This window comes from Brassica napus, chromosome C8 (genome assembly GCF_020379485.1).
Source record: "Brassica napus cultivar Da-Ae chromosome C8, Da-Ae, whole genome shotgun sequence".
Taxonomy (NCBI): Eukaryota; Viridiplantae; Streptophyta; class Magnoliopsida; order Brassicales; family Brassicaceae; genus Brassica; species Brassica napus.
Window position 1 is genome coordinate 25,780,574 of NC_063451.1, and position 27,783 is coordinate 25,808,356.

A 27,783-nucleotide genomic window follows, 5' to 3' on the forward strand; every position below is an offset into this window, starting at 1 on the left:
TACAAAGATACAAATTTTTGATTGAAATGTTGGTAGCTGTCAAAAAGGTAAATCTTAGCATTTAAATTAACTATAGTAAACTATATATTGAAAATATTATAAATTTTTATCAAATTCTCAATGTGGATCAAAATATTTGCAGTTTTTTAGAAGTATAATCTTTATAGTTTTATTTAAAATATAGCAAAAATGATCACAAACCTAGTTACTTTAAACATAAGTCCAATTCAAAATCAAATAAAAATAAAAATCTAACTAAAAGAATATGTTAACTATCATGTAAAATTATTTTTTTCGTAATTAGAAGCCCTGAAATTTCTACAAAATTTGGGGGTCCTAGGCAAATGCCTTTTTCGAAAACTCCAGTGATATGTGTAACATAACCATCCTGAACAAAAAGATATTGTAACTAGTTTCAACTGGAGTTATTCTTGGGTTCACCCCCTAGGGTGAACCTTTAGGTTCACCAACCAATAGAAAATTATTATTTTAAATCTAGTATCTTTTAATTAAGGAAACCAAATAACTTGGCAAATTATATTATTTTTTCAAAATAAAATTTAAAAATAAATAAAAATAATATATAAAAAACGAATTCAAAAAAAAAAAAATGTTGTCAACAAAACACTAAACCCTAAACTCTAATACTAAACCCTAAACTCAAATCCTAAACCCTAAATCCTTGGGTAAACCCTAAATCCTTGGGTAAACCCCTAAACCCTTGGAAAAACACTAAACATGTTGTCAACAAAACACTAAACCCTAAACTCTAATCCTAAACCCTAAACCCTTGGGAAAACCTTAAACCCTTGGGTAAACCCTAAACCCTTGGGTAAACCCTAAACCCTTAGGTAAACCCTAAACCCTTGGAAAAACACTAAACATTTGGATAAATTCTAAATTATAAATCTTAAACACTAAACTCTAAATCTTAAAAATAAATATTTTTTTTAAATAATCTTTTTTAAGAACTATTGTTATTTTTATTTATTTAATTTTTTATTTTTTTATTTTAAAAGCATAATATAATTTGGCAAGTTATTTTGTTTCCTTAATTAAAAGATACTAGATCTAAAATGACAACTTTCTATTGGTTGGTGAACCTAAAGGTTCACCCTAGGGGGTGAACCCAAGAAAAAGTCTTTCAACTGACCCGCCATTTTACTCGGCCTAAATTGAGTTAGCAGCCGGGTTTTGTTTTGCTAGTTTATAAGGCCCATGCAGGAGTATACTGCATATTCTTAATTTAAGCAAAAGGCCCAAAACGACGCAGCAACTAGTTTAGCTTTTTTTGGCGAAAGGTTTACGACTAGAACCTGAAAACATAACAGAATTAGAATCATGTTGTAAAAGAACGGGGAATTGTCTGTGTATTATTAATGAACAATAGAGGTTCTTTTTATATGGATTACAAAGTATAAGTAAAAAAGAAATTATCCAAAGCCTAATCCAGAGAAAAGGAAAAACATCCTAAGTCTAAGTCGGCCAAAGGATAGGCCGACTCTCTCTCCTCGGACGTCCGTCTCTCTCTCCTCCATTGGCCACGGATTGGGCCTTGTCTTGGTCATTGGTTATGGACCATCCACTTAATGATTTATAACACTCCCCCTTGTATGCCATAACCAATATGGGTTTGTATCATGCACGACGTTGCCTCATTAAAACCTCTCTAAGAAAACCAAAAACCCAAGGTGGGAAAAAATAGAAACCGTAGATAGGAAAAAGAGTACAACACATGACACTCCCCCTGATGAAGGCATCACTGAAGATCCTTCAACTGGTGCATTCCTATCTGATGAACCAGCTTCATGAACGTTGAGGTTGGCAGAGATTTAGTGAAAAGATCGGCCGAATTGTCACTGGACCGAACTTGAACCACTTGAACTTCTTTAGCCTTCTGCAGGTCGTGGGTGAAGAAGAACTTAGGCAAGATGTGTTTCGTTCTATCTCCCTTAACGTATCCATCTTTGAGCTGAGCTATGCAAGCTGCATTGTCCTCATAGATGATCGTTGGCTCTTCCTTTTCCTTTCCCACGGCGAGACCACTCTCTTTAAGAATATGGCCGGTCATGTTCCTCAACCACACAAGCTCTCGGCTTGCTTCATACATGGCTATGATCTCGGCATGATTAGATGATGTTGCCACTAAGGTTTGTTTTGTGGACCGCCAACTTACTGCAGCCCCACCGTGTATAAACACATAACCTGTCTGAGATCTAGCATTGTGTGGGTCAGATAAGTACCCAGCATCTGCATACCCGGCCAAGCTATCTCCTGGTCGGCTCATATAGAACAATCCGAGGTCGGTTGTTCCTTGCAGATATCTGAACAAATGTTTTATTCCGTTTCAGTGCCTAAGTGTCGGACATGAACTGAATCTAGACAGTAAACTCACGACAAAACTGATGTCCGGTCTAGTATGACTAGCCAAGTACATTAAGGCTCCAATGGCACTTAGGTAAGGCATTTCCGGCCCGAGCATTTCCTCGTCCGGCTTCTTTGGTCCGAATGGATCCTTCTCAAGGTCTAAGGACCTCACGACCATAGGACTCGACAAGGAATGAGCCTTGTCCATATTAAACTGCTTGAGTATCTTTTCTGTATATGTCTTTTGATGCACAAGGATTCCATTATCCACATACTCAAATTGCAGTCCCAAACAGAACTTAGTTTTTCCTAAGTCTTTCATTTTGAATTCTTTCTTTAGACATTCGACCGTTTGGGAAATCTCTCCAGGGGTTCCAATTACATTCAGGTCGTCCACATAGACAGACATAATCACTTAGCCCTTGCTGTCAAATCTCTTTATAAAAATACATCGACTTATTGGATCGTTCTTATAACCCTCTTTCATTAGGTACAATGATAATCTGTTGTACCACATTCGACCTGATTGTTTCAAACCGTACAAGGCTTTATTCAGCTTAATGAAATGCTGTTCTCGAGAACCTTTCTTATCTTTGAGCTCAATACCCTCTGGAACTCTCATATGAATTTCATTATCCAGTGGACCGTACAGATACACTGTTACTACATCCATTAGGCGCAGATCAAGTTTCTCTTTCACGGCCAGACTGATCAAATATCGTAATGTAGTTGCGTCCACCACAGGGGAATAAGTTTCCTCATAATCTATTTCTGGTCTCTGTGAGAATCCTTGTGCTACAAGTCGTGCTTTGTATCTCACTACTTCTCTTTTCTCATTTCTCTTTCTCACAAAGACCCATTTGTATCCCACTGGTTTGACATCTCTAGGTGTCACGGTTATAGGGCCAAAAACGCCTCTTTTCTTTAATGATTCTAACTCCACGTTTATAGATTTTTTCCATTTGATCCAATCTGATCTTTGCATGCATTCATATATGGACGTGGGTTCTAGATCCTCATCCTTTTCCATGATCTCAAGTGCAACTTTATAAGCAAATATATCATCGACGTGGATATCATTTCTGTTCCATTTCGTTCCAGACATTATATAGTTTATAGAGATCTCTTGATTGTCCGGCCCTTGTGTCCCATGAAGTTCGGCGTCCCGAACCCCATCATTTGGAACGGTCGGATCAGTTGGCATGGCCGGCTCACTTGGGTCGACCGTTCTGGTCGGCTCGGCCGGTCCATCAATGTTTTGGACGGTTTCCTTGGTGCTCTCGGATCCAGCACCTCTCTTGGACTTCCGAGGCTGTTTATCTTTGGAACCAATAGGTCTACCACGTTTGAGACGTTGTTTAGACTCTGTAGCTACTTGACCTTGTCCCTTCTGGACATCTATTCGTATTGGTGCATTACAAGCCGGGATATATGATTTTGTCACTCGATTTGGGTCAGCAAATGAATCTGGCAGTTGATTAGCTAGCTTTTGAAGATGTATAATCTTTTGGATTTCCATATCACATTCTTTAGTCTGAGGATCTTGCCAAGATATTAATGGTCGAGACCATTCGATTTCTTTGTTCGACCGGCCGTTATCTCCCCCTAAGGTTGGATATGTGGACTCATCAAACTGTGAGTCTGCGTATCTGGCCTTAAACAAATCACCGGTTGTTGGCTCAAGATACTTTATAATGCTTGGGGAGTCATATCCTACGTATATTTTCATCCTCCTTTGTGGTCCCATTTTAGTTCTCTGTGGTGGAGCAATTGGAACGTAAACGGCACATCCAAATGTTTTGATGTGGGACACGTCTGGTTCATGACCTGTGAGTAACTGGGATGGTGAATATCTATGCTCACTAGATGGCCTGATGCGAATTAATTCTGCTGCATGTAATACTGCATGTCCCCACGCTGATACCGGGAGTTGAGACCGCATTAGTAATGGCCGGGCTATCAGCTGGATACGTTTAATGAAGGATTCGGCCAAGCCGTTCTGTGTATGTACATGTGCCACGGAGTGTTCTACACTTACCCCATGGACATACAATAGTCATTAAACGTCTGGGACGTAAACTCACCAGCATTATCTAGACGTATAGTCTTTAAAGAAAAGTCTAGAAAGTGTCCTCTCAGTCTTATTATCTAAGCAAGCAGGCGTGCAAATGCCAGGTTCCGTGTGGATAGTAGACAGACATGCGACCATCTGGTCGATGCATCAATCAGGACCATGAAATATCTAAACGTCCCACTAGGTGGGTGTATTGGTCCACATATGTCTCCTTGAATCCTTTCCAGAAAGTTTATGATCTCTTTATTAACTTTGGCTGGTGATGGCCTGGTTATGAGTTTCCCTTGTGCACATGCTGCACATGTGAGATTGTATGGGACAACTCCTTTGAACATGTGCCCTTGTGAATTTATCATCAACTTTCGCATCATGTTAGTACCGGGATGACCAAGCCGGTTATGCCATAAGGTGAAATTGTCGCAGGCATTAGCCTCGATCATACTGACCTTTGCATAGTATAGGCCAGTAGACATTGCAGGTAAGGTTTCTAGGATCCTTTTATAGCCTTTGGTGATCGAAATTATGTTAAGGAATTCTTTATTTCCTTCTTCCCATGTTTCAAGATGGAAACCATTCAATCTTATGTCTTTGAAACTCAATAAGCTTCTTTTAGAGCTTGGGGAATACAAGGCATTTTTGATCTCTAGATGAGTGCCCTTAGGCATCAATACATATGTCTGGCCGTGACCTTCAATCAGGCCGGCTACACCTGCAATGGTGTGTACGTTTGCACTTTGCATTGTGAGAGTTATGAAATATCTTTTGTCTCTAAGTATTGTGTGACTTGTGCCACTATCCACCACGAGTATGCTCATCTCATCATTCATTTCTATAAGTAATAAGATTTCATTTCTCAGAGACTTTTATAAAACTTTAAAGTTTTCTTATTATAAGTTTAAACACCAAAAATAAAATAAAAAACACCAAAACAAACAATCATAAAGTAATAAAACAAGTCGTATCAAAAACTTTTAGTCTTTGAGACAATCAGAAGTCTCAAAATCCATCAGGTCGTCATTAGCAACATTGGATTCTTTATCAGCCTCATATCCGAAATCATGAACCATGTGAGCCTCCGGGTTCTTGTCCTTAAGACTTTCTTGGTAGAGCTCACATAAGTGCTTAGGAGTTCTACAATTCTTGGCCCAATGGTTGCTCATCCCACATCTGTGACAAACGGATTTGGTCGAGTAAGACGGTTTGGATATACCGCCTCGACCTCGGCCATAACCGCCTCGGCCACGGCCAGGATTGGAACCACGACCACGGTTATTGTGGTTTCCTTTCCGGCCGACCAAGTATCTATCTCGGCCGTTCGAGTAATTGTCACGATCACGGTTCCTGTATCCACCACGGCCTTTGCCATGTGATCTCTTATCATTCTGGATGTAGTTGCACTCGTTGGGATTTTTCTTTTCAACTTCATTGGCCTCTGGTAATGGGGCTGATCCAGCAGGTCTAGCTTCACTGTTCTTCATCAGGAGCTCATTGTTTGCCTCGGCCAGTAGCAGGCACGAGATCAGATCAGTGTATGTGGCGAAGCCTTTCATTCGGTACTGCTGCTCCAGTATTATGTTTGAGGAATGAAATGTAGAGAATGTTTTCTCAAGTAACTCTTCTTCGGTTACTACTTCACCACAAAGTCTCAGCATCGAGACCGTCTTAAACAAGACTGAATTGTACTCATCCACTGACTTATAATCCATGAATCTTAGATTCTTCCAGTCATTTCTAGCCTTTGGGAGTAACACCGTTTTCTGGTGATCATATCTATGCTGTAAAGCATCCCAAAGCTCTAGTGGATTTTCCATCGTAATGTACTGATCTTTTAGACCTTCAATGAGGTGATGGCGTATAATACTTATAGCCGTGTACCGATTCTTATCGGTCTCATTGTTGCCCTTGATGATAGTTTCACCAAGTCCTTTTGACCTTAAGCTGATCTTTGTATCTAGCGCCCACTGCAAGTAGTTATCTCCGGAGAGATTAAGGGCTGCATAGTCTCTATTTGAGATTTTCGACATCTGAATCACATCATCATTTCAATTTAGGTTCACAATGTGATCATGTGGCCGCATGGTATATTAACAAGCTCGGCCACAAACTTGTCTTACGCATTTATGAAAACAATCAATCTAATCGACCATGGTGCGAACAATCAAGCCACACGGCCATGTAGTTAATCAATAGGATCGGACATGTAAATCTAATTAACCATGGTGCGAACAATCCTAATATATGATTCTACATGTACCAGAGAGATTAAGGCCACACGGCCATATGTATTTTCAATGCAATCAGATTCGAATTCGTATGTTTCTACATGCTGGTCGATTTTAAACAATATGAATGCAATTCAATTCAGATTTGGATGTAATGCAAACAACCTTAGCAATTTGATTTATGAATTTAGGGTTTCAATTTTAAACAATAAGGCTGTCGGTTTTAATTAAGGTTTCAAGGCCTTTAGGATTCAAGTTCTAGATTAGATTACTTCAATCAATCTAACAATCCTAAATCTCAGATCATCAAACATTCAATCAATTAAAATCAGATTCAGTCCTTTAGGGTTTAGGGTTTCGATTCCAAAATTAGGGTTTCTCAAATTCAAATTAGGAACAATCAATTAAGTTCTAAGGAATCGATTTCTATATTACTAGTTATAAGATTGTCGATTTTAGATTATAGGTTTTAGGGTTTTGATCAAGGACAAAGTTTCCATAATAATGGATTAGGGTTTTGATCAATCTAGGTTCTCAGATTACGGTATACCTTTGTTTCGTAGAGGTTTAGAACCGGACCACCTTTAGAGAGATAGAGAGAACGATCGGATGCTTGTAGGTTCCAATCGGGTCGCGGATGGGTGCAGGCGCGAGCTGAGGCGTCTCGGATGCGAGCTGCAGGGAGATCGGGTCGTCTCGGGTGCGATCGCGTCTCGGGTGTGTTCGTGAGCTGGACGAGTTTGTCTGAGCTGGGACGTGAGCTGAGAACGTCAAGGATTCGAGATGGATCGACTGAGTTCTTGGATGAACTAAGAACGTGTCTAGGGTTTTAGATATGGTCGCCGGTTTAGGCTTTTAGGTTTCGATTTTGTCTCAGGGTTCTGGAGGCTATCGTGCTGATAACGTGTTGTAAAAGAATGGAGAATTGTCTGTGTATTATTAATGAACAATAGATGTTCCTTTTATATGGATTACAAAGTATAAGTAAAAAGGAAATTATCCAAAACCTAATCCAACAGGAAATATGAAAAGATCTAAAACAGAGAAAAGGAAAAACATCATAAGTCTAAGTCGGCCAAAGGATAGGCCGACTCTCTCTCCTCGGACGTCCGTTTCTCTCTCCTCCATTGGTCACGGATTGGGCCTTGTCTTGGTCATTGGTTATGGACCATCCACTTAATGATTTATAACAAATCCACATAATTGTGACCAACGATTGAAACAGCACAACTCAGCTATAAAAGACAGTAAGTACTACAGGTCATCTAATCGCATTGCCTACGCTTTGTCTCAGTTCTCTCTATTATCCACAATCGGTGTAAGTGTCCATCGTCTTAAAAAAAAAAACTAAATCTGAAAACAGATAACGAAAGTGATAGTGTAAGAAGAAGATGGATTCAGCTTCCCTAATTCCAAATTTGAAAGGATAAGGACAATTTTCTAGTTTCATTGTTTTATTTATTTATTTATTTATTGGAAACGTCGGTGGAATTTCTTGAAAACACACACAAATTGTGTCATCCATTAGAGTTGGGTGGGTCTCACAGGTTGCTATCACTTCCGATGTATTAGGGAGTTTGGGCCCTGGTTTGAGCGATAGAGGACCGATCAATGCAGGGTTGGTCCTTCCTAGTTTACTAGCCTTCTTTTTTCTTATCAACTGTTTACTAGCCTTCTTTTATTAAATTCAATTGCATTTATGTGCTTGCTATCTCTCTCTCTCATCTTTCTTTAACGGAAGGGAGGACACATATAGGCAGACACTTCCAAAAGGTGGAAGTATTGGCTTTTAGGACGCACTCAAACTTCCATTAAAACTCCATCCAATAAGAAAGAGGAATGTGAAAAGAAAAGAAGTCATTTTCTTGGTTCTGTAGTCGTCGATCACCTGATAACTGCGCCATCATAACCGCCACGTAACTAACTCAGTCTTATCCGTTAAACTTACTTGATTTGCAGTTACCTAGCCTATCGATTGTTGTTATTATCGTCCCTCACATATAGGATAGAATTACTATGCTATATGTTCCGACATAAAGCATTCATAATATCTCATGCTACAATATTAGATACATTAATTTATTTTTTGTGGTTCGTATAGTCAAACAAGTTAAAGTTCAGTTGCATCACACCTTTGCAATGGTCCACGTTCATCTTCTCAACAACTTACCAACACTGTGACTAATTAATTTCATTTCTAACCAAACTAAGTTTATTATCAGAGTCTACCATGAACATCCAACAGATAAAGCAAACTTTCTGAATTTGATTTACTAAATTTATACACTTGCATAATCAGATCAAAGTCAGATGAAGAGTGACAAAAGAAACTCACTCTTCACCTCACTCGCACAAAAAAAAAAAAAAAAAAACAATACGAAGCCACACAAAGTCCAAAATGCAAACTCACTATGTACAACCTAATTTGTTAGTGCCTTACTGAAGATCTTTTTTCCAAAAAGAAAAAAAAAACTTGAAGGCCATTTTGTGACTAAACATTTTGTAAACAAAAAAAAGAGAAAATCTTCAGCCAAGTGACTCACTATGGTGGGAAAGCTCTTTCCTCATCCGTTGATTAAACAACCTGCAAGCATCCATACTAAGATCAACAGCTGCAGAAAGAGCCACGTAAGCAGCTGCATCCTCCATACAGCTAACGTGCTGCACACTAACCTCTACACACGGCTTACTACATTTCCCTTCACCTTCCACACTCGCTGCCATCACAAACCCTTTCTGTACGCTCCCTCCTCTCGGACTATTCGCCGGCGACGCTCCACCGCTTCCGCCGCCACGACTCCTCGTTCGGCCCACACCACTACCTGTTGGCGATGATCCCAATTCGATCGAGAACTTCCCACCTCTGTGAGAACTAATACTCGACTCCGCAAGCACGATCCCTGCACCGCTTGACCCGTCTAGGATGAGTTCAAATCTATAACCGAGCCCATCGGTGGCTCCGCCGCGTTCCCGCCATGCCTCAAGTCGTCCCCAGGGTTTCCATGTACCGTCTCCGGGACGGAGGATGAGCCAAGACCCGGGGTTAGACCGGCTCACACGGTCGGTTCCAGGAGATGCAACGAACGGTGTGACGATTGAGGCCATAGCTACTGGAGAGCCTGACAAGTCGTGGACCGTTATGGACCATCCCTTTCGCTCTTTATTGGGACGTTCTCTCTCGCTCCCGAACGAGTTTAGCCAGCTCCGGGGAACACTCGTCTCCGTCGGCAATGATCTGATCAATAAACAAACATATAATAATTATTTAGTAAAAAATTTAAAAGAGTAAAGTTTTAATAGATCCGTCGGAAGATTAAAGCGCATGTTGATTTGATTCCTCGGAAAATAATAATAAAATTAGAAATTTTCAAAAAGTGACAACTCAAATTTCTGACAAATGTGGTAAGAATGTTTGGTTTGTCGGAAAACTGACCTTGATCTGATAGTACGATCTCCGGTCGTGTTCCGACAACTGAATTTGCAAGTGAAAACGGGTTGTGGGATACTGCCTTGAATCTGAACCACTTGAGGACTACACTCAGGCTCGCCGTCGAACTGGAAAACGAATCTAGGATCAGGCTCCGCCTTCACATTCAGGTGAAACTGAGCCGCCGACGACGCTTTCCCGGCTCCGGCTCCTTTTCCGACAGCTATCCATCCGTCGTGGAACACGCACGGCTTCGATTGGGTCCCAGCAAGATCCAACGGCACTGAGACTTCCGCCAGAAGACCGCCGGAGTTTACACCGCACGCAGCGCCGGCGCTTCCCGTGTAGATGAAGATCTTGAGAGATGGTTTCGAAGCGAAGATGGATCTGGAAGCTAGGCGTTTGATATCTGAGCTGCTGAGGTGGAACGTGGCGGCTAGGGTTTGGATCTCCGGGAACTGAGTGGTCTCCAGTGGAATGTAGGGGATAGCGGCGGTTTGCGGTGGGAAGTTTTTGAGTTTGATTTTGCAGAAACATGGAGATGAGGAGGGATGCACGGCGGAGCTTGACGACTTCGCCGCTAAAGGAAGTTTCAGAGCTAGATTACTGATCGTGAGACGGATGAAAGGACAAGGATCCATTGCTCTTTAGGGGTTTAGGGAATGGAGCTGTTTGGAGTAGACAACATGGAAACTAGGAGTGGTGACTTGGGAATTAAGCTAAAGCAAACGAAGTTGACGAACAAAAGGCAGCGTTTTAATGGTCGCCGTTGGATTTTCTGGACCTAACCATTAGTGAACTCGTCTTCTTTGCTCTGTGTCTGGTTTTTAAGTGTGACAAGTAAGCAGAAATTGCATTTTATTTTCCATTTTTGCATTTCCTCATTTGTTTCCTTATATTTTTCTGGAATTGTCCAATGACGTCTTATTCTGTCCGTATATAAAGATTAGGCCCAAACTATTTAATGAGCTATTTAATACGCATTATACTGATGTAGCCAGAGGTTCTACTTAAAAGGAAAAAAAAGGAAGAAAATTTTCAGTAGCCTATAGCATCTTGCATCAAATAAAATCCACAAATGTGATATATTAACGTATTAGATAATACAATTACAATTATATTATTTACCATCTCCTATAGTATGATTACTGTGTTGCATATTTTTCTTATATCTATAAGTTGATTCTAGAAGTTCAGAATCTATTTTTGTCTAAACTCATACCATGGAATATGAGTTTTATCTTAAACATCACTCAATTTATAGATTTTATCTTGGATTTTTTTCAGTTTAAATAACAAAGTTGTTATATTAATTACATTTGTTATCATCATTGACTATTTTATCTTGGATTTTTTCAGTTTAAATAACAAAGTTATATTAATGTACATTTGTTATAATCATTGACTATTATGCAAGGCAAAATGAGACTATTTTTCTTATAATTTTTGGACAGAGATTTAATATTTAAGCTATTTTCGATGTAGCATCAAATATTTGACAAGTAGCCGACATATAGGCCAAAATGCTTGAAAATCAAAACAATGGTGTAGATTGGCTAACTATACTATAAAGTGACGTCTGTGTTTGCAAAAGTTTATTTTTAAGTAGTTAACCATTTCTTTTGAGTTTTAAATATGTACGAATGAAAGGGTAAGTCCAAAATATAGAGTTAGTTGAGGGGTATAAAGAGAAAAGATGTTGGAGCACAGCTGGGAACAAGTTGGCAAGAACTGCCAGCTCGGATTAGATGTTGACTACGCTATCCGCTCCTTCTTGAGTCTTGACTTTCTCTCTCTCTACCTGATCAGTAAGTGACCAACCACACACAACATAGGGCTCCACTTTGCGTGGTTACCTTTACTGGCTTACGTGTAAGTTCGCGGCTCTTTGTGCCGTGGTCGGAGGAATCTTTCCGCCTCTATGCGGAGCTCACGTTTTTTTTGTGACAGTCTTGGTTTTCTTTTTTTTTGACGAATTATTTCTGTTCTTGATAGTGATTATATGGTTGTTTTGTTGTTATGGACCGCAATAATGAACGATCAAGTCATGTTTATTTCGTAATAATTCGTTAAATCTCTATTCATTCAAGTCTAGTTCCAGTGATGCACAGTTGATACAAAAGAAATAAACGTGAGGAGGACTTTACCATCTTTAATGTCTCAAGTCTAAAAATGTTTATTTTCAAATAAAAGAAGAAGAAAAAGAACAAAATACAGCTATCATCCACGATCCTCGTTCAGCTTAACCTACGCTACTTAGACGATTTAAACTAATATACCCAATAGTTAACTGAATCTAATTTGTCGTGAACGTGCACGCATATCTCTCGCCCAATCCCAAAATAATTATACTTTATTCTACAACCCCAAAAAACTGTGAGCTATAGCATGAACGAGTTTACTTTTGGAGTTGAGTAAAAGGTGACTGACTGTTTGATGTGATTTTTAAAGGACGGTTTCCTTGGAAGTTTAATCACGTTGGAAGTTTAAGTGTTTAACCAAGAACACGTCATTTTGGTTTAAAATTAAGAAGGCTTTTCATGTGTGTTCTCAAATGACTATACGATAATATTTAGAGATACATACGGATGTGGAAACCAATGTATGCAATATCAAATTACAAGTACTCCAACAGAATACATACAGTTAAATCTCAACACACATGTAGAAGGACATGTCAGTGAGAGCTTATGGGAGAGGTTAAATTTCAACACACATCTAGAACAGTTAAATTTTAGCTAATCTCCAAGACTCCAAATGAAACATGAACAATGTGAAGTCTCTAGACTGAACATAACTCGAGAGTTGCATGCATGAGATATGTAGTTCTCAGTTCTCACGTCGTGAACATATATAGAGGATGCAACTTCAATTGAGTAAAAACTTAACCCACTGAATCTTTGAAGTCGTGGTTGCTATTTTATTTATATTACGTTCTTAACACGATCTTGCAATGGTGTTATGTTTCTAGTTAGAATATAGTATGTCATACGATATTTACCAAAAAGTTAAAAATATAATAACAGACACGAACCCACAGAGGAAGGGTAGGCGTTAAGGTATCCATTCGGATTCGGTTCGGGTCTATTCGAGTTTCGGGGTCAAAGATTTCAGCTCCATTCGGATATTTCTAAAATTCGGTTCAGGTTCGGTTCGGATCTTTGCGGGTTCGGTTAAAATTTATTATATATTTTAAATTTCTCAAAATCTATAAACAAAATAACATATTACATATAAATTTGAATAACATATGTCAAAATACTTAAACTTAACATATAAATTAGCTTGGTTTGAATATTTGAATAGAGAATCGATATATATTTTAAGTATTCTTAGTGTTTTGAGTATACTTTAGTTATTTAGACATTTATTTTTGACTATTTGTATATATTTTCAAATATTTTGGATAACTTAAAAGTATCTTATATATCTTGGAATCCAAGAATATTACGTTTTCCCACCGAAACCGAGAAATTGCTTTTTCCCACCGAAATCGAGAAATTGCTTTTTCCCGCCAAAACCGAGAAATTGCGTTTTCCCGCCAAAACCGAAAAATTGCGTTTTTCCGCCAAAACCGAGAAATTGCGTTTTCCCGCAAAAACCAAGAAATTGCGTTTTTCCGCCAAAACTGAGAAATTACGTTTTCCCACCGAAACCGAGAAATTGCTTTTTCCCGCCAAAACCGAGAAATTGCGTTTTCCCGCCAAAACCGAAAAATTGTATTTTCCGCCAAAACCGAGAAATTGCGTTTTCCCGCCAAAATCGAGAAATTGCATTTTCCCGCCAAAACCGAGAAATTGTGTGTTTCCCACTGAAACCGAGAAATTGCGTTTTCCCGCCCAAACCGAGAAATTACGCTTTCCCACAGAAACCGAGAAATTGCATTTTCCCGCCAAAAATCGAGAAATTGTGTTTTCCCGCCAAAACCGAAAAATTGTGTTTTCCCGCCAAAATCGAGAAATTGCGTTTTCCCGCTAAAACCGAGAAATGGTATTTCCCGCCAAAACCGAGAAATTGCGTTTTCCCGCCAAATTAATGAAATACATTTTTCCGTCAAAATTGTGAAATTATGTTTTCCGTCAAAATCGTGAATTTTTTATTTTAACGATAAAGCTATTGTTTTGGGTTAAATTGTAAAGTTATGTTTTCTTTTGTTAAACTCATAAAAACATGTTTTAGGAAGCCCATGGACACCCATTGTCCATTTGGTCTTCGCCCAATTGAACCATGTACCAATTGGTCTTTTGTCCAGTTGGACCATTTATTAATTGGGCACGTCCATAGCCCGCCCAAAATGAATTGGACTGGGCTAGCCCATAGTCAGCCCGCCCAGTTGACACCTCTATCTTGGATGTTTTTAAATATATATTAAATCTAAAAATAATTAATATATTTAGGTATATAAGTCTATTTCAGATACATTCAAATACCCCTAATACCCATACCCATAATACTTCGGTTCGGATCGGGTTCGGTTTCGGTTATCTAAACACCAAAATTTTGAACCCATTTGAATATTTTATTAATGTCGGTTCGGGTTCGGTACTACTTTTTCGGATCGGATTCGGTTCGGTTCGGTTCTTCGGTTTCGGGTTTTTTGCCCAGCCCTACCACAAAGTTTAAATATTTTTTGATAAAACATTTAAAATTTTAATAAAATCACTGATGACAACATCGCAAAAGGAATTAAAAAAAAAAGGAGCGCATCTGAAGATCAAAGCACAAAGTAACGAAGCTAGCCATAGGAAGGAAGAGAAAAAGAAGAAGATGAAGGCGTTAGGGTATTGGCTAATGGTGGTTGGGTCACTGAGATTAGCTTCGGTTTGGTTTGGTTTCTTCAACATTTGGGCTCTTCGTCTCGCCGTCTTCTCTCAGACCACCAGTTCTGTTCTTCTCCTCCCTCCTTTTTTTTTTTTAATATCCATTTTTTCAATTGTTCTATTAATTGGTGCTTAAAATTTCGTTACTTTCGTTGTTAATGTCACAAATAGAATCTATAGACACTTGAGAGTTTTGTTGTATCCAATTGACTTCCTTAGTCTCTGAGATCCTCCTAGTCATACATTGGTCACTGGTGAGTGGTGGCTAATGGAGAGTGCATGTACTGTGATTTGTGTAAATGATAATGCCACGTTCAGAAGAACTTTTCCGTGACTTCATTTATGGATCCAATTTGGGGGCTTCCTGGATTTGATATTTGATTTTTTGCTAGTACATTGAATCTGTAAGGTCAATGGTTTTGTGAACTCAGCTTGAAAGTGTAGGAAAGCTTGGTTCTTTGAACATATCCATGCTCTTTCTAGTTGCTTATTTTTTTGGTTCTTAATGTTCCTTTAATTGCAAAGTTGAGCTAGTTGGTATTTTTTTTTTCTTGATCATTATGGCTTTTTTTTTTGTTTATCTCTCCAAGATTAGTCTTTCTTGCAATTTGAGATTATTAATTTACAAATTATCTTTTGTTTGTGTCCCCGAGTAGTTGTTTAAACTTTCGGTAAGCCATGATGATGTGAATGTTTGGGCATTTTAAAACTCTTTTATCGCTCGTAATAACAAGTCACATGACTAGCTATTGTGCATCATCTCCCTAAGTTCAACCTAGGCAGTTACTTTCATTGAGGACAATGTTTGTTTCTGGTCTGACATTTTTCTCAGTGGATCCCTGTTCATTGAATCAACATACATGATATGTAGGAGAAAGAGACTAGCTAGTACCATAAGAACAGCAGACCGAAGCAACATATCTAAGAAAGATATGCAATCTTAATAACTCTTATACAATTCGTTGGTGAAAGAACTTATTGTAGGAAGTGGACCCCTATTCCCTAGTAATCAGGAAGGGGGAAAGTATTTGGATCTAAAATTGGTTGGTTTTGATTGCAGTTTACAGAGTCCAAATGCATAACCTTTTTCTTGTTGATATGCAATTTTTCTTACAATACTGTTGAAGTAAGTCAGTGACCAGGTTAAGTGTATTAGATGATGTAGATGTATTAGAACAGAAGCAACTTGATGTTTTTCTTTTTCCAATTGTAACTTGTGGTGTCCCCGATGTCTAGTTCATTGATTATGATAACAAAAAGGTAGTAGCAACTTTGCATCATATGAACAATTTGTGAATAGGAAACAAAAAAAGATATATCCAGGAATGACAAATATCACATAGTTGAAATTGAAGTCTCTAGCTTTTAGGTTTCTGCAAGTGATGGCTCCTTTTGGTTTACACTTTACAATAATAGTACCGTCTTCACTACTCAGGATGTTCTTTCTTCTGTTTTAACTGTTTTGCAGTGAGTGAAGTTCATGGACGTACATTCGGAGTATGGACACTATTGACCTGCACTCTCTGCTTTCTTTGTGCATTCAACCCCGAAAACAAACCGCTATACTTGGCTACCTTTCTCTCATTTATCTACGCCTTAGGCCATTTTCTGACTGAATACCTCTTCTACCATACCATGACCATCGCGAATCTCTCAACAGTAGCCTTCTTTGCAGGTATGGGTTGGGAGCAGTCACCATACGTTTAAATCACTCTTGTATTCAATCAGTTCACGTAGGCTGCGTTGCCATTCATTGTGTGAATGATCTTTTATTGTTTTTAACAGGCACATCGATTGCGTGGATGCTCTGGGAGTGGAGATCCCTTGACCAACCGCACTCCAAACTTGCTTGATCTTCTTTTTAAGCTGTTGATTCATATTTCATCTATAATCTTTGAAGGAGTCTTTAAGATGACTTGTGGCAAGTTGAACTATGAGAATAAAATTTATGGATCTATACTGTTAAAACAGAAGTAGTCTTAAAAAATCTACCATAAAAAAGTTGTTGGACCTATTTAGGATTGCTATTTATTAGTTTTTGGTCCTACAATAATTAATCTAACAATACAATATCAATCAAATACACTACATTTTCTCTTAGAGAATATAACTAACCAAACCAAATTTAAGTAACTAGATTCATCATATCTTTTCAAATTAATACAAAATCTTTGTCAATGCAGTACTATTATATCCAGCGTACATATGTTCTGTTACATTTTCTTAGTTATTACATTTTATCTATTAGATATAATATGTTTATGCAAAAAAAAAACTAGATTAGACAGACATGTGTTAGATAAAGTTTTTTTTTGGAAAATAATTGTTGGTTCACTTAATCAGAATTAAGTATAACTAGGTTTTGTAGGTTGTTCCATTAAAATTGAAAATTTATTTATTTGATACAAAATAATGAAATATATCGGTTATCCAATTTCATTTTCATCAATGTAAAATTATATTTTTAAACTAAAATAATTTATATTTTATAAAAAAAATAAAATGGGAAATAAAATGGTATAATATATAAGATATTGAAACTATATATATAATAATCCTTTTATTTAAAATATTAATACAAAGTAGATAATATCATATCAACACCAAAATATAGTTAATTAATAATAAAAGAAAATAGACAATTTATAATATATTATTTTTATTATTGATTATCTAAATAAGTAAATAAAACTAAAATAGAAGAAAATAAAAAAAAATTATAGTAGATTTTTTTTATTGATAATCTAAATAAGTAAATAACAACTATTAAAAATTAACTTCTAAATATAAAGAAAAAGAAAATAGATTAATTTACAATATAGCATCAATAATATAAGTAAAATAATATTGAATTATAAAAATAAATTTTACTTTTTTTCTATCAAAATTTTCTTTATTTTCTTTAAATGATATAATAAAAGTTATATCAAAATTAAAAAATCACAAATCAAATAGTTTTTCAAATATTTGTACTATTAAAAATATTAAAAAGTATATCAAACTGAATAATTTTCTTAAAAATATCATAAATTTTTATAAGGGTTTGTATCAGGTAATCCAGTGTCAGATCTCATGTTAAGGAAGGGTTTATACATTTTTATCAGAGTTTATCTGATTTTTAAATATCGGATTTTAACTAAGTTCGAACCAGATTATATAGGGTTGACCTATCATTTACCGGTTCAACCGTGGGTCTGGATTGAGTACGAAAACACTGTTAAAACTATTTAACCCTATTTATACTATGAAATTAACCCAAAAATATGCCGGGTAAATCATATATCTCACCAACTCAACATATATATTACTCTTGCACATAAAATATAAAAATGACGTTATAAAATAAAAATATACATACAAAACCTCAAATACACTGACTGATCAATTATATAATTTTAAACAAAAAATATTTTGTTCTTCGATATAATACGACTTTGTAACTTAATAATGTACATCAAAATCATAACATTAACTTATATCAACATTTTATTAACCGAAAAAACCCGCACAGGTCAAAATCTAATTTGTTTTATAACTCAACCACTTCATAGGTTGAAGTATTGTTCCTTTCTAGGATCTTTTATAGTTTAAGTTGCATTGTAAGATCAGTGGTTACAGAATGGGAATACAAAATTTATTACTCTTTTACAGAAAGGTATATTTCCCCTTGTGAGGGATCTGCTGCAATCTTCAGATAAACTATGGCTCAAAATTGTCAATCATGTGTTGTATAACATCTGCTCCAGCTGAATTGATCAACTTCGTTTTCACCTGTAATGTTTTTTTTAATCCAGATTTGAGTATGAACCACCTGTAATGATCATATGATAATAATGATGATAATGAACACTTGCCTGAATGGTATTGTGAGCGAGAAATCTCTGCACGGTTCCTCTGAAACTAACATCAACTCGTTCCCAGCTCATTTTTGTTAGCTCTCTTATCATTTCCTCTGCAATAGATTTTTTTTATTATGATGTTTAAAAGTCAAGATAAGAAGCCTGAGGATGAGAACCAACCTTCCATATCAAAATTCTTGGACCCGTTTGAATCGGTCACTGATCGAACTTCCTCATGGTTACTTGAGGTACTTGGTCCTTCAACGTTTACAATGTGAGGATACTTCTCGTTGAATGGACCGCGTTGAAGCTGAGAAGATCAGATGTAAGACAACTGATTCAGCATAACACAAGTATGATATTAAACACTGAAAGGTTATTTATTACCTTAGGAAGCTCGCTGCGTCGCCTGATAGACGATGTGCTCCAGCCTACTAGGTCTATCAACAAAATGGAGGTTAAGGTTCCAAATGAATTGCAATAAAGTAGTGAAAATAAGAGGCCTGAGGAAGAAAGGATACGGTCAAAAGTTGTGTTTGCATAAGCAATACGCCGCTTGAAGCATCTCAGAGCAGAACTGTTCGCAAAGGCAGATGAGATGTGATGAATAATATTATTGGAGAATGGTTTCAACCATAAGATAACAAAGTTGGTGGAGGTAAACTCACATGAACTTAAGGTTTCTACGGTCGCTAACCATACGGAGGAGTAAGGGAGGCTTTCCATCATCATCACCATCAGCTAGAAAAAGATGTTTCCCCGTTTTACCAAGACACCATGACATACGCGTAGCTAACTTCTCCAATGTGTGAGATCCAGAAAACAATGGAACCTAATGCGAACCAAATTGTAAGTTTCCATGATTCATAACTCAACATCAAAGTCTACTTCATAGTATCTACTCTGCTCTAAACTCACCTGCTTATGTCCTCTTGAACCAAGGTGCGGCGTTGCAGAAGTTATAAAACACACAGGCTCCAATCCAGCGATTCTCTCTTTTGGTTCCTCACTGTTTTGCGGGGATTCTTGCTCATAAAGACAGGCAACGGCATACCTAGCAATCAAGCCACCTAAAGAATGTCCTACAAAGGAAATCTTCTGGAGACTTGGGTGACGTTTGATCACCGTCCTAACCTAAACGAAAGAGAAAACACAAATCTTACTTCCGCTGCAAGACTCAAGCAGAGATAACAAGTCCTATAATCCTACCTCTTCTGCTAATCTTTGACCCATAACATCAACTCCATCAAATGTCTGTGTAGAATGGTTGCGTCTACTGCCTGCAAAAAGGTTCCAAATCATCACAAACCATTCTCCGCAAATCTAATACTCATTATGGTAACAAGATCTAGAGTTGGATCTTCAGTAAAGATCTGAGAGAAACAAGAACTGAAACTCTAAGAATCTAAAGTATGGTTCTTTCTTCCTTCAAAGATCATTTCCATCAATCATGGAGGGAGAAAAGGACTCACAGTGAACGATGAGATCCTGAGGATACTTCTTCAGCATCTGCTTAGCAGCAAATCTCCAGTTCTGAGCACTGCACACACAAAACATTATCAAGAACAGCTTGAAATCGAATATAATCAAACACACAACAACAAAGAACCTTCCGATGAGACCGTTGACCATGACGACTAGATGAGTAGGCTCAGCGCGTTCCCCAGGGAACTCAACACTCAAATCAACGTTACCACTCTCGTCAGATTCAGCTCTGAGACAGCCCATCCAATACTTCTTCTCCTTCTTCTTCTTCTTCTTCGTCAGATCACTTCCACCATGCCCATCTTCTTTTACAATCCTAGGAATCTTGCTATCTTCTTCCACCTCCATGAATAGTAAACGAAAAAGATGGAAACTTTCGATGCGGGTTTGCTAAAGGACGACACTTTAGGATAATTCGAGGTCTAATAAACGTGGGTTTTATACTTTAGACATGTTTGGAGAAGATGTTTCAGTCGTTAGGACGGTCTCCGCAGGAGAGCTGTCATCGTTGAAACGCCATTGACATTTTCTATTCTTACACATACCATTTTTTTTCTAGAAGTACAACACATGTAATAACATAAGAAAATTTGCAAAAAGGACCTTTAACTATCAGTGTTTCACAAATTATACTATTTACTTACTAAAGTTGATATAGATGGTAATTGAAAGAAACTTGAAAACTTATATGTAAATATGGAAAGATATTAGTTTGTTAAGTTTTCTTCTATGTATTAATGTTACAAGTTCATTATTGTGTATACCTTGATTATTTAAAACGCAAAGTGGTACGTTAAGAAAAAATTATATGCACATTCTTGCACGTTCACTAGAGTTTTATAGACATGAATCATGATCATTACTTTAAACGCAGGTAATATAAAGGAAAAGATAGAATCCGCAAATAATGAAGTACAAATACGAAGTAGGCTTGTAGTTGTATTGGACCGAGATTTTTATATGAAACTTATGCAGCCATGGCCCATCTCTTTGAATGGACCGAATCACACACAACACCAACAAGTAGGCAACAAGATATAAACTTTCAAGAAAAAAAAAAACTCTCTCTGTTTGGATGTCATGAGTACTGTTCTGTTTGGATGTATTGTCGCCTCGACTACTTGAGAGATCACCACTTCTGTGAGCCTGAGATGATTAGTATTCTTTTTACACCTTCTTTACATACAATTTGATAGTTCTGATATTTTGCATGAATCAAAATCCCATAGGATAAAATATTAGATTTCAACCAACTGTCACTCTTATCAAATATTTAAGTCTGTTACCGCAGAGGAATCTAGCCTGGATTGAAAAAAATATATATCTATATGGATTTTGCGACTTATTATAGTAATTTAAGTTGTTTTGTTAGTATTATATTTGAAATATCAATTGGTAAGATTTTATAACTAACATGAAATGATTCTCCTACTCTTAGGCTACGAATGAGGAGGGCATGAGAGATGAAGATCATATGGGTCGCAGGAAAACTGCATTTTAATTTTCATTCACTATTTTTTAGTTTTAAAATTTGTTTTGCAGGAGATCTGCGTGCAGATCAGATTTTTTTTGTCTTTTTTTGAAAAAGTACAGATCTCCTACATGCAGTTTTGTCTATTACCATTTGGTGGTGGTTCACTCATTTTTTTTCTTTTGACCAATAAATGATTTTATTACAAAGTAATAATATATTTAATATTTTTATATAAAAAAGCACATTTTCATTCTATTTAACTTACAACTTTTACAATACAAAAAGTTTTAACCGTCTACTTTTTTTGTTAGATCATTTATCTAAATTATTTATATGATGTGTGCGTTTATTAATTGTGTAAATGTAAAATATTGTACTTAAATATATATATATATATATATATATATATATATATATATATATATATTAATGGAAGATAGACACATTTGGTCACTTACTAATATTTTCATATTTTAATTTTAAAAATACAGTTTCACAATTTTAATGCAATATTTATTGTTATTTATGTATTGTATTTATATATTATGTATTTTATTGTAATTTTTATTATTTAAATATATATACTCTATTTTTAAATTGCTTTTCTCTATTATAAACTGTAATCAGATGTTAAAATTGTAACATGATTCGATATCTAAATCATGTATTTTAAATTCAAGTTAAAAATTGCAGTTCTTTAAAAATCATAAAAATTTCATATCTTTCTAATATATGTCTAAATAAATTAGTTTTTCGTCATATTTTATATCATTTAATTTTTCTATTTTCATATCATTTTAGATTCTAACAATGATATAAAATTGTATCAAAATAATTTATAGTTATACTTATATATATAGTTACTTAATTTAAAATTTAAAATCTGGTTAGATTCGTTTGATCATTGACCCGACTATTATAAATGTAATAAGTTGTTTGATCTGCATTTGATCTGCTTTGATCTGCAGTTGATCTGCATGATCTGCGCTTGAACTGCTTTTACCATTCGAACACTTAGAGAAACAAAAAGCAATCTATACAAAAAACAGCTAAAAACTGTATAAGAGATATGTATATGTTTTCAATTGCTCACACAATCATTTAAAAAAATTCACACGTTAACGTTATCTAAATAATCAGATTCTTTCATCTTCAAATTACACATCATTTTCAGAAATCTCACCAAACTTTGCTAGTTTGGATTTTAGTATGCTTAAGTAAAACACTAAGTATAGATAACTTGTGTTGTGGATATATTATCAAATTTAGAATACATTTGACGGTAGTTTTATTAAAAAAATACCAAATTATATAATTAACATAGTTTTAAATTAATTTAAACTGTAATTTCCAGAATATAACCAAAGTGGGAAAAGACATTCCGAAAGTGTGCCATCTAGTGAGCTGAGAAACTCTCTCTGGCGCTCTTATCGAGACAGTCTGAGTAAACCCGGTTTCACCACCCACGGTTTGCAGCTACCCGGTTTGCTTCCCCTTTTGGCAATGTTTTCGTATCACATTTCCCTTTGATTTTTTCACCAACTTGGTTTCTTTCACCTTTTGGGAAACTTTTCAAAATTTGCAATACCACTGGTTGTAATTCTTCCTCACCGTTTCGCCGGCAATGGCCGGCAAGGCATCTGCCTGGTGGGTCCTAAACACCAGCCTTGGCTTCCTACACCCCCTCCCCCCCCCACAAGATGATCTAACCTTCCTTCAGGACTGTTAGAGAAGGCTTAGAGTCGACTGTCACTCCTATAAATACTTTGCACCTACTTCATACTCTGCTTCACCTCGCTTCTAAGTTCCAACATCTATACTTTGGCAACCTGATAGTCACCTCAAAACCTACTATTGTGCACCGTACGAAAGACAACATCAACACTTCCCACAGGCCTGTCTCTGTCTCCCTTTGCATCCCTAGTTTGCAATGGCTAGACGCTTTACGGCTGAGGAAAAGGGTTAAACCATCACAGGAAACCCAACAGCTCCCCAGAGAATCAGAATACGTGCTCCGGACTTCGATCCATCAGAACTCATCAAAGACAACTTACTCACACTGGTCGGACGTCTCATTAACCCTAGGGAACAAAAGATGAGTTCGGTCTTACCTTATTTGGCTAAGAAATGGGACGTCGATCCATCATCCGGCTCTGACCTAGGAAGAGACTGCTTTCAGTTTCGTTTTGAGGCGGAGGAAGACATTCAGGAGGTCTTGCGTAACAGACCCTATCAATTTGGACGATGGATGCTCATCGTCCAACGATGGGAACCAATCATCTCACCAACTTTCCCATCTCAGATACCGTTCTGGATAAATATCAGAGGCATCCCTTTGCATTACTGGCATGAGAAAGTGGTCAGAAACATTGGTCTGGATGGTCCTCAGCACGCGTCAGGGTTATTGTGGATGGCCTGAAACCTTTGGCAATGGAACCCACTCTGGATTTTGATACTGGCGAAGAAAGTATAATCACTCTGGAGTATGAGAGATTGGGAAACCACTGCACCTACTACTTTCGTCTCTCCCACCTACAATCCCAGTGCCCTGAGAAACCAAGTGATGCCGCAAACACTCATACTGATAATGGTGTAGCTCCTATGCAACGAACGGAATCTCTAACCGCCAGGCGCTCCCCCCTGCGGGAGTCTAGGGAGCACATTATGCCGCAGAATCGACCGTTTCAACAAAGATACGACCGTCATGGGAGACCATTCGGTGAGAGAATCTCAGCAGCTGCACCTCGCCCAACGGGACCGAGGAATAAGTTAGCCCCCCCCAGCTCAACCTGCTATTCAGACTGCAACAAATGAGATCTCTGCGCCCCCAAATGAGCAGAGAGAACATGCTTACTACTCCCCACCATACTCAAGGCGCCGTCTGCATCAAAATGGAGGAGAGCATCAACAGGAGGATAGACACAACCGTCGTAACTCCCCGAGACTTCAGTGGAAAGCCAAATCCACACTAGCGGATCAGGAAGCAACCTCGCAACGAAGGAGTAGCCACTCACCCAGGCCCTCTTTAGGACGTAATTTAGACAGGACGGACTTCCCACCACTCAATGAAGGCATAGCAAATGCAACTACAGTCGGAGCAACAAACAGCCGATCATCTCACCCCCAATGGAGAACAAAACTATCAGTTCCAGATCATGAAGCAACAGCTCAACGATCACAAAAGGGCGCCTCCAGACAACATTCAGAACATGTCCTGGTCGCGAATAATGTCTTGACGCCCCCGAACATTCCATCTAGAGAAAAGGTGATGGAAGAGCTGAGAGAAGTTACTCTACAGTATCTGAACGTCGACGACCCAACAGAGAGGGCAACTAGACAACAACGAGTGCTGCAAAGCGAACTGGACGGTACAGTGGAAGAAACCGCAGCGAATATTATCCAAGCTTCAACCAACGCGGCTCTCGCATCCCCAGCACCTACTAACCACCAGGATACGGCCCCTTTTTCTCAGACAACAAGTCCCAGTAATGGGGGTGTAAACCCAGTGAGAAGAAGAGGCAGGCGGGCTAGGTCGGGAGTGTCTCGTACCCATGTTAGGCTCAGTCCAAAAGTCTATGCTGGTATGGGATCCAAAAAAAGAAATCTGAACCAGCTACAAACCTCGCCGGGAACTTCCAAAGCCCAAGCGCCAAAACCCGCAAGGAAGCAGAGAAGAACTACCGCCTCCACAGCTCCGCCAATTACACTGATCCCGCCAGTAGCGAAACCGCAGATGGATTTTCATCTGCGAAATCGCGATCTTCCTTAGCAATGCTAAGCTGGAATTGTCGTGAACTGGGGAACCCCACGACAGTTCAGCGGATCAAGGAGCTTAATCAACAAGCTTCCCTTGATATAATCTTCCTCATGGAAACAAAGAATCCGGATGCCTTCGTACTGCAAGAGCTTGACTTCCTTGGGGCAGAGCATAGACATTTGGTTCCCCCGGAGAGGCCGAATAGTGGCGGACTTGCCCTCTTTTGGAAACAAGACATAGATATACAGATTCTCTCTTCATCCCAGAATGTAATAGATACTATCATTAATCATAAAGGGTCATCTTTCTTTGCAACCTTTGTCTATGGAGATCCTGAAACACAACACCGGTTTATGGTATGGGACCTCCTTATATCACTCTCCTTATCACGAAACTCTGCATGGATATTAGCCAGAGATTTTAACGAGATCATAGACAACAGCGAGAAATCTGGCGGACCGGAGAGAGCAGAAGGCTCGTTTGGAGCCTTTCGGAATATGCTTTCCAATTGCGACCTATTCGACCTCAAACACACGGGCATCTCTTTATCGTGGAGAGGGCGTCGACGAACTCACCTTGTATTCTGTCGGCTCGACAGGGTCCTAGTTAACCCAGCATGGTCAGTTTGTTTTCCTACGGGCAGATGCCATTACCTGAATTTTGATACGTCAGACCACAGACCAGTGATCACGGTCTTTGACTCAGCAAAGCGACGCAAGAACCGGCTATTCAGGTATGACCGCAGATTGAAAGATAACGCTGAGGTTAGAAATCTAATTGCTGAAGTCTGGAATGCTGATCCCAACCTATCCATGGACGCGAAGCTTTCGCGATGCCGCAAAGCTATCGCAACGTGGTCCAGAGAACAGTCTTTCAACAGAAAAGAAGCTATAAATCAGTTAAAGCTGAGCCTAGAAACGGCCATGATCGACCCCCAGGGAGATGATTCCATGATCACATCTCATAACGCCAAGCTTCACATTGCATACAGAGATGAAGAAGAATTTTGGCGGCAACGCAGGAGAATTATGTGGCTCTCTGCAGGGGATAAAAATTCGGGGTTCTTCCATGCGATGGCCAAGGGACGCAGAGCACGCAACAGGATGTCAGTCATAGAGGATTCTGAGGGAAAGGCTTTCTTCAAAGAGGATCAAATTGCAGACCAGATTTCTTCTTATTTCAATGCCATGTTCACTTCAGAAAACCATGGCGGGCCCTCAGACTTGACGAAGGACATTGTGCACTCAGCACTCAAACCGAGCCTCTCAGGTGAAGTGAATCAGAGCCTCGGTACAACTCCAGAGGCTGACGAGATCAAACACGCCCTCTTCTTAATCCATCCGGACAAGGCTCCGGGACCGGATGGATTCTCCGCAAGCTTTTTCCATTCAAATTGGAACACAATCGGACAGTCACTGATTATGGAGGTGCAGGCTTTCTTCAGGACAGGGGTTATGCCACCAACAACAAATGTCACCTATATTAGACTGATACCGAAGATCACAGGTGTGAAGAGTGTAGCTGACTACCGGCCAATAGCGCTGTGTAACGTCACATACAAAGTCATCACCAAGATTATTTCACTCCGTATCAAAGCTACCCTTCAAGGAATCATCTCGGAAACGCAATCAGCCGGTCGAGCTATCTCCGACAATGTACTCATTACTCATGAGATCCTCCATACTCTTAAAAACTCCGAGGCTGTGGTGAATTGCTCTATGGCGGTCAAGACTGATATGAGTAAAGCTTATGATCGGTTAGAGTGGAATTTCATCGAGACGGTGCTACTAAGATTCGGGTTTGCGTCTCATCTGGTCGCCTTAATCATGCAATGGGTTACATCAGTGACATACTCCTTCCTAGTTAACGAGTCTGTTCATGGAAGAGTGATACCGTCAAGAGGCATTCAACAAGGCGACCCGCTATCTCCGTATCTCTTCATTCTTTGTGGAGAGGTCCTTTCCGGTTTGTGCAAACGAGCTCAAAGAAGCGGTCATCTAGCCGGCCTCAGAGTTGCTATACCAGCCCCCGACTGAATCATCTCTTGTTTACGGATGATACCATGTTCTTCCTCAATACATATGAAGAGAGCTGCTCGGCACTGATGCATATCCTTGAACAATACAAGATGGCATCGGGCCAATTGATCAATGCTACGAAATCCTCCATCACCTTCTCAGCCAAGACCCCGCAGGTAATACGGAAACGTGTTAAAATACACCTCGGGATTGAAAAGGAAGGAGGAACGGGCAAGTATTTGGGTCTCCCGGAACACTTCGGTCGGCGAAAAAGGGACCTTTTTACCGGAATTGTCGACC

At 38.4% G+C, this 27,783-nt stretch overlaps 3 protein-coding genes across 5 annotated transcripts; 1 reads left to right on the forward strand and 2 right to left on the reverse strand.

The window, feature by feature from the left end:
- Window positions 1-7,578: 7,578 nt before the first annotated feature.
- LOC106407229 lies at window positions 7,579-11,129 on the reverse strand. The gene is made up of 2 exons (XM_013848062.3): window positions 10,097-11,129; window positions 7,579-9,898 (listed from the first exon to the last, which is right to left on the reverse strand). Exons 1-2 carry the CDS (start codon window positions 10,729-10,731, stop codon window positions 9,190-9,192), a joined length of 1,344 nt encoding a protein of 447 aa, XP_013703516.1. The 5' UTR covers window positions 10,732-11,129; the 3' UTR covers window positions 7,579-9,189.
- Window positions 11,130-14,777: 3,648 nt separating this feature from the next.
- LOC106407575 (ergosterol biosynthetic protein 28-like) lies at window positions 14,778-16,867 on the forward strand. The gene is made up of 3 exons (XM_048766308.1): window positions 14,778-14,972; window positions 16,379-16,585; window positions 16,696-16,867. The coding sequence occupies exons 1-3, from the start codon at window positions 14,858-14,860 to the stop codon at window positions 16,761-16,763; spliced, it is 390 nt and encodes a 129-aa protein (XP_048622265.1). The 5' UTR covers window positions 14,778-14,857; the 3' UTR covers window positions 16,764-16,867.
- Window positions 16,868-18,373: 1,506 nt separating this feature from the next.
- On the reverse strand, window positions 18,374-20,789 carry LOC106407307 (lipid droplet phospholipase 1-like). Of its 3 annotated transcripts, none has more exons than XM_013848148.3 (10): window positions 20,359-20,787; window positions 20,222-20,289; window positions 19,959-20,029; window positions 19,668-19,883; window positions 19,418-19,581; window positions 19,271-19,326; window positions 19,137-19,189; window positions 18,930-19,059; window positions 18,765-18,862; window positions 18,374-18,681 (listed from the first exon to the last, which is right to left on the reverse strand). In XM_013848148.3, exons 1-10 carry the CDS (start codon window positions 20,580-20,582, stop codon window positions 18,610-18,612), a joined length of 1,152 nt encoding a protein of 383 aa, XP_013703602.2. In that variant the 5' UTR covers window positions 20,583-20,787; the 3' UTR covers window positions 18,374-18,609. The 3 variants fall into 3 exon arrangements, with proteins under 3 accessions (XP_013703602.2, XP_048622266.1, XP_013703603.2); XM_013848149.3 differs by having other exon boundaries at window positions 18,626-18,681; window positions 18,761-18,862; window positions 20,359-20,789; XM_048766309.1 differs by having other exon boundaries at window positions 19,137-19,326; window positions 20,359-20,789.
- Between the last annotated feature and the right edge of the window lie 6,994 nt (window positions 20,790-27,783).

Coding starts and splice junctions, on each gene's coding strand:
- LOC106407575 (XM_048766308.1), top strand. CDS start 14,858: ATGAAGGCGTTAGGGTATTGGCTAATGGTGGTTGGGTCACTGAGATTA. Junction 14,973..16,378: donor CGTCTTCTCTCAGACCACCA/GTTCTGTTCTTC, acceptor ACTGTTTTGCAG/TGAGTGAAGTTCATGGACGT. Junction 16,586..16,695: donor AACAGTAGCCTTCTTTGCAG/GTATGGGTTGGG, acceptor TGTTTTTAACAG/GCACATCGATTGCGTGGATG.
- LOC106407307 (XM_048766309.1), bottom strand. CDS start 20,582: ATGGAGGTGGAAGAAGATAGCAAGATTCCTAGGATTGTAAAAGAAGAT. Junction 19,327..19,417: donor CGTAGAAACCTTAAGTTCAT/GTGAGTTTACCT, acceptor CTTTGCGAACAG/TTCTGCTCTGAGATGCTTCA. Junction 19,060..19,136: donor GACGCAGCGAGCTTCCTAAG/GTAATAAATAAC, acceptor TGATCTTCTCAG/CTTCAACGCGGTCCATTCAA.
- LOC106407229 (XM_013848062.3), bottom strand. CDS start 10,731: ATGGATCCTTGTCCTTTCATCCGTCTCACGATCAGTAATCTAGCTCTG. Junction 9,899..10,096: donor GATCGTACTATCAGATCAAG/GTCAGTTTTCCG, acceptor TTTATTGATCAG/ATCATTGCCGACGGAGACGA.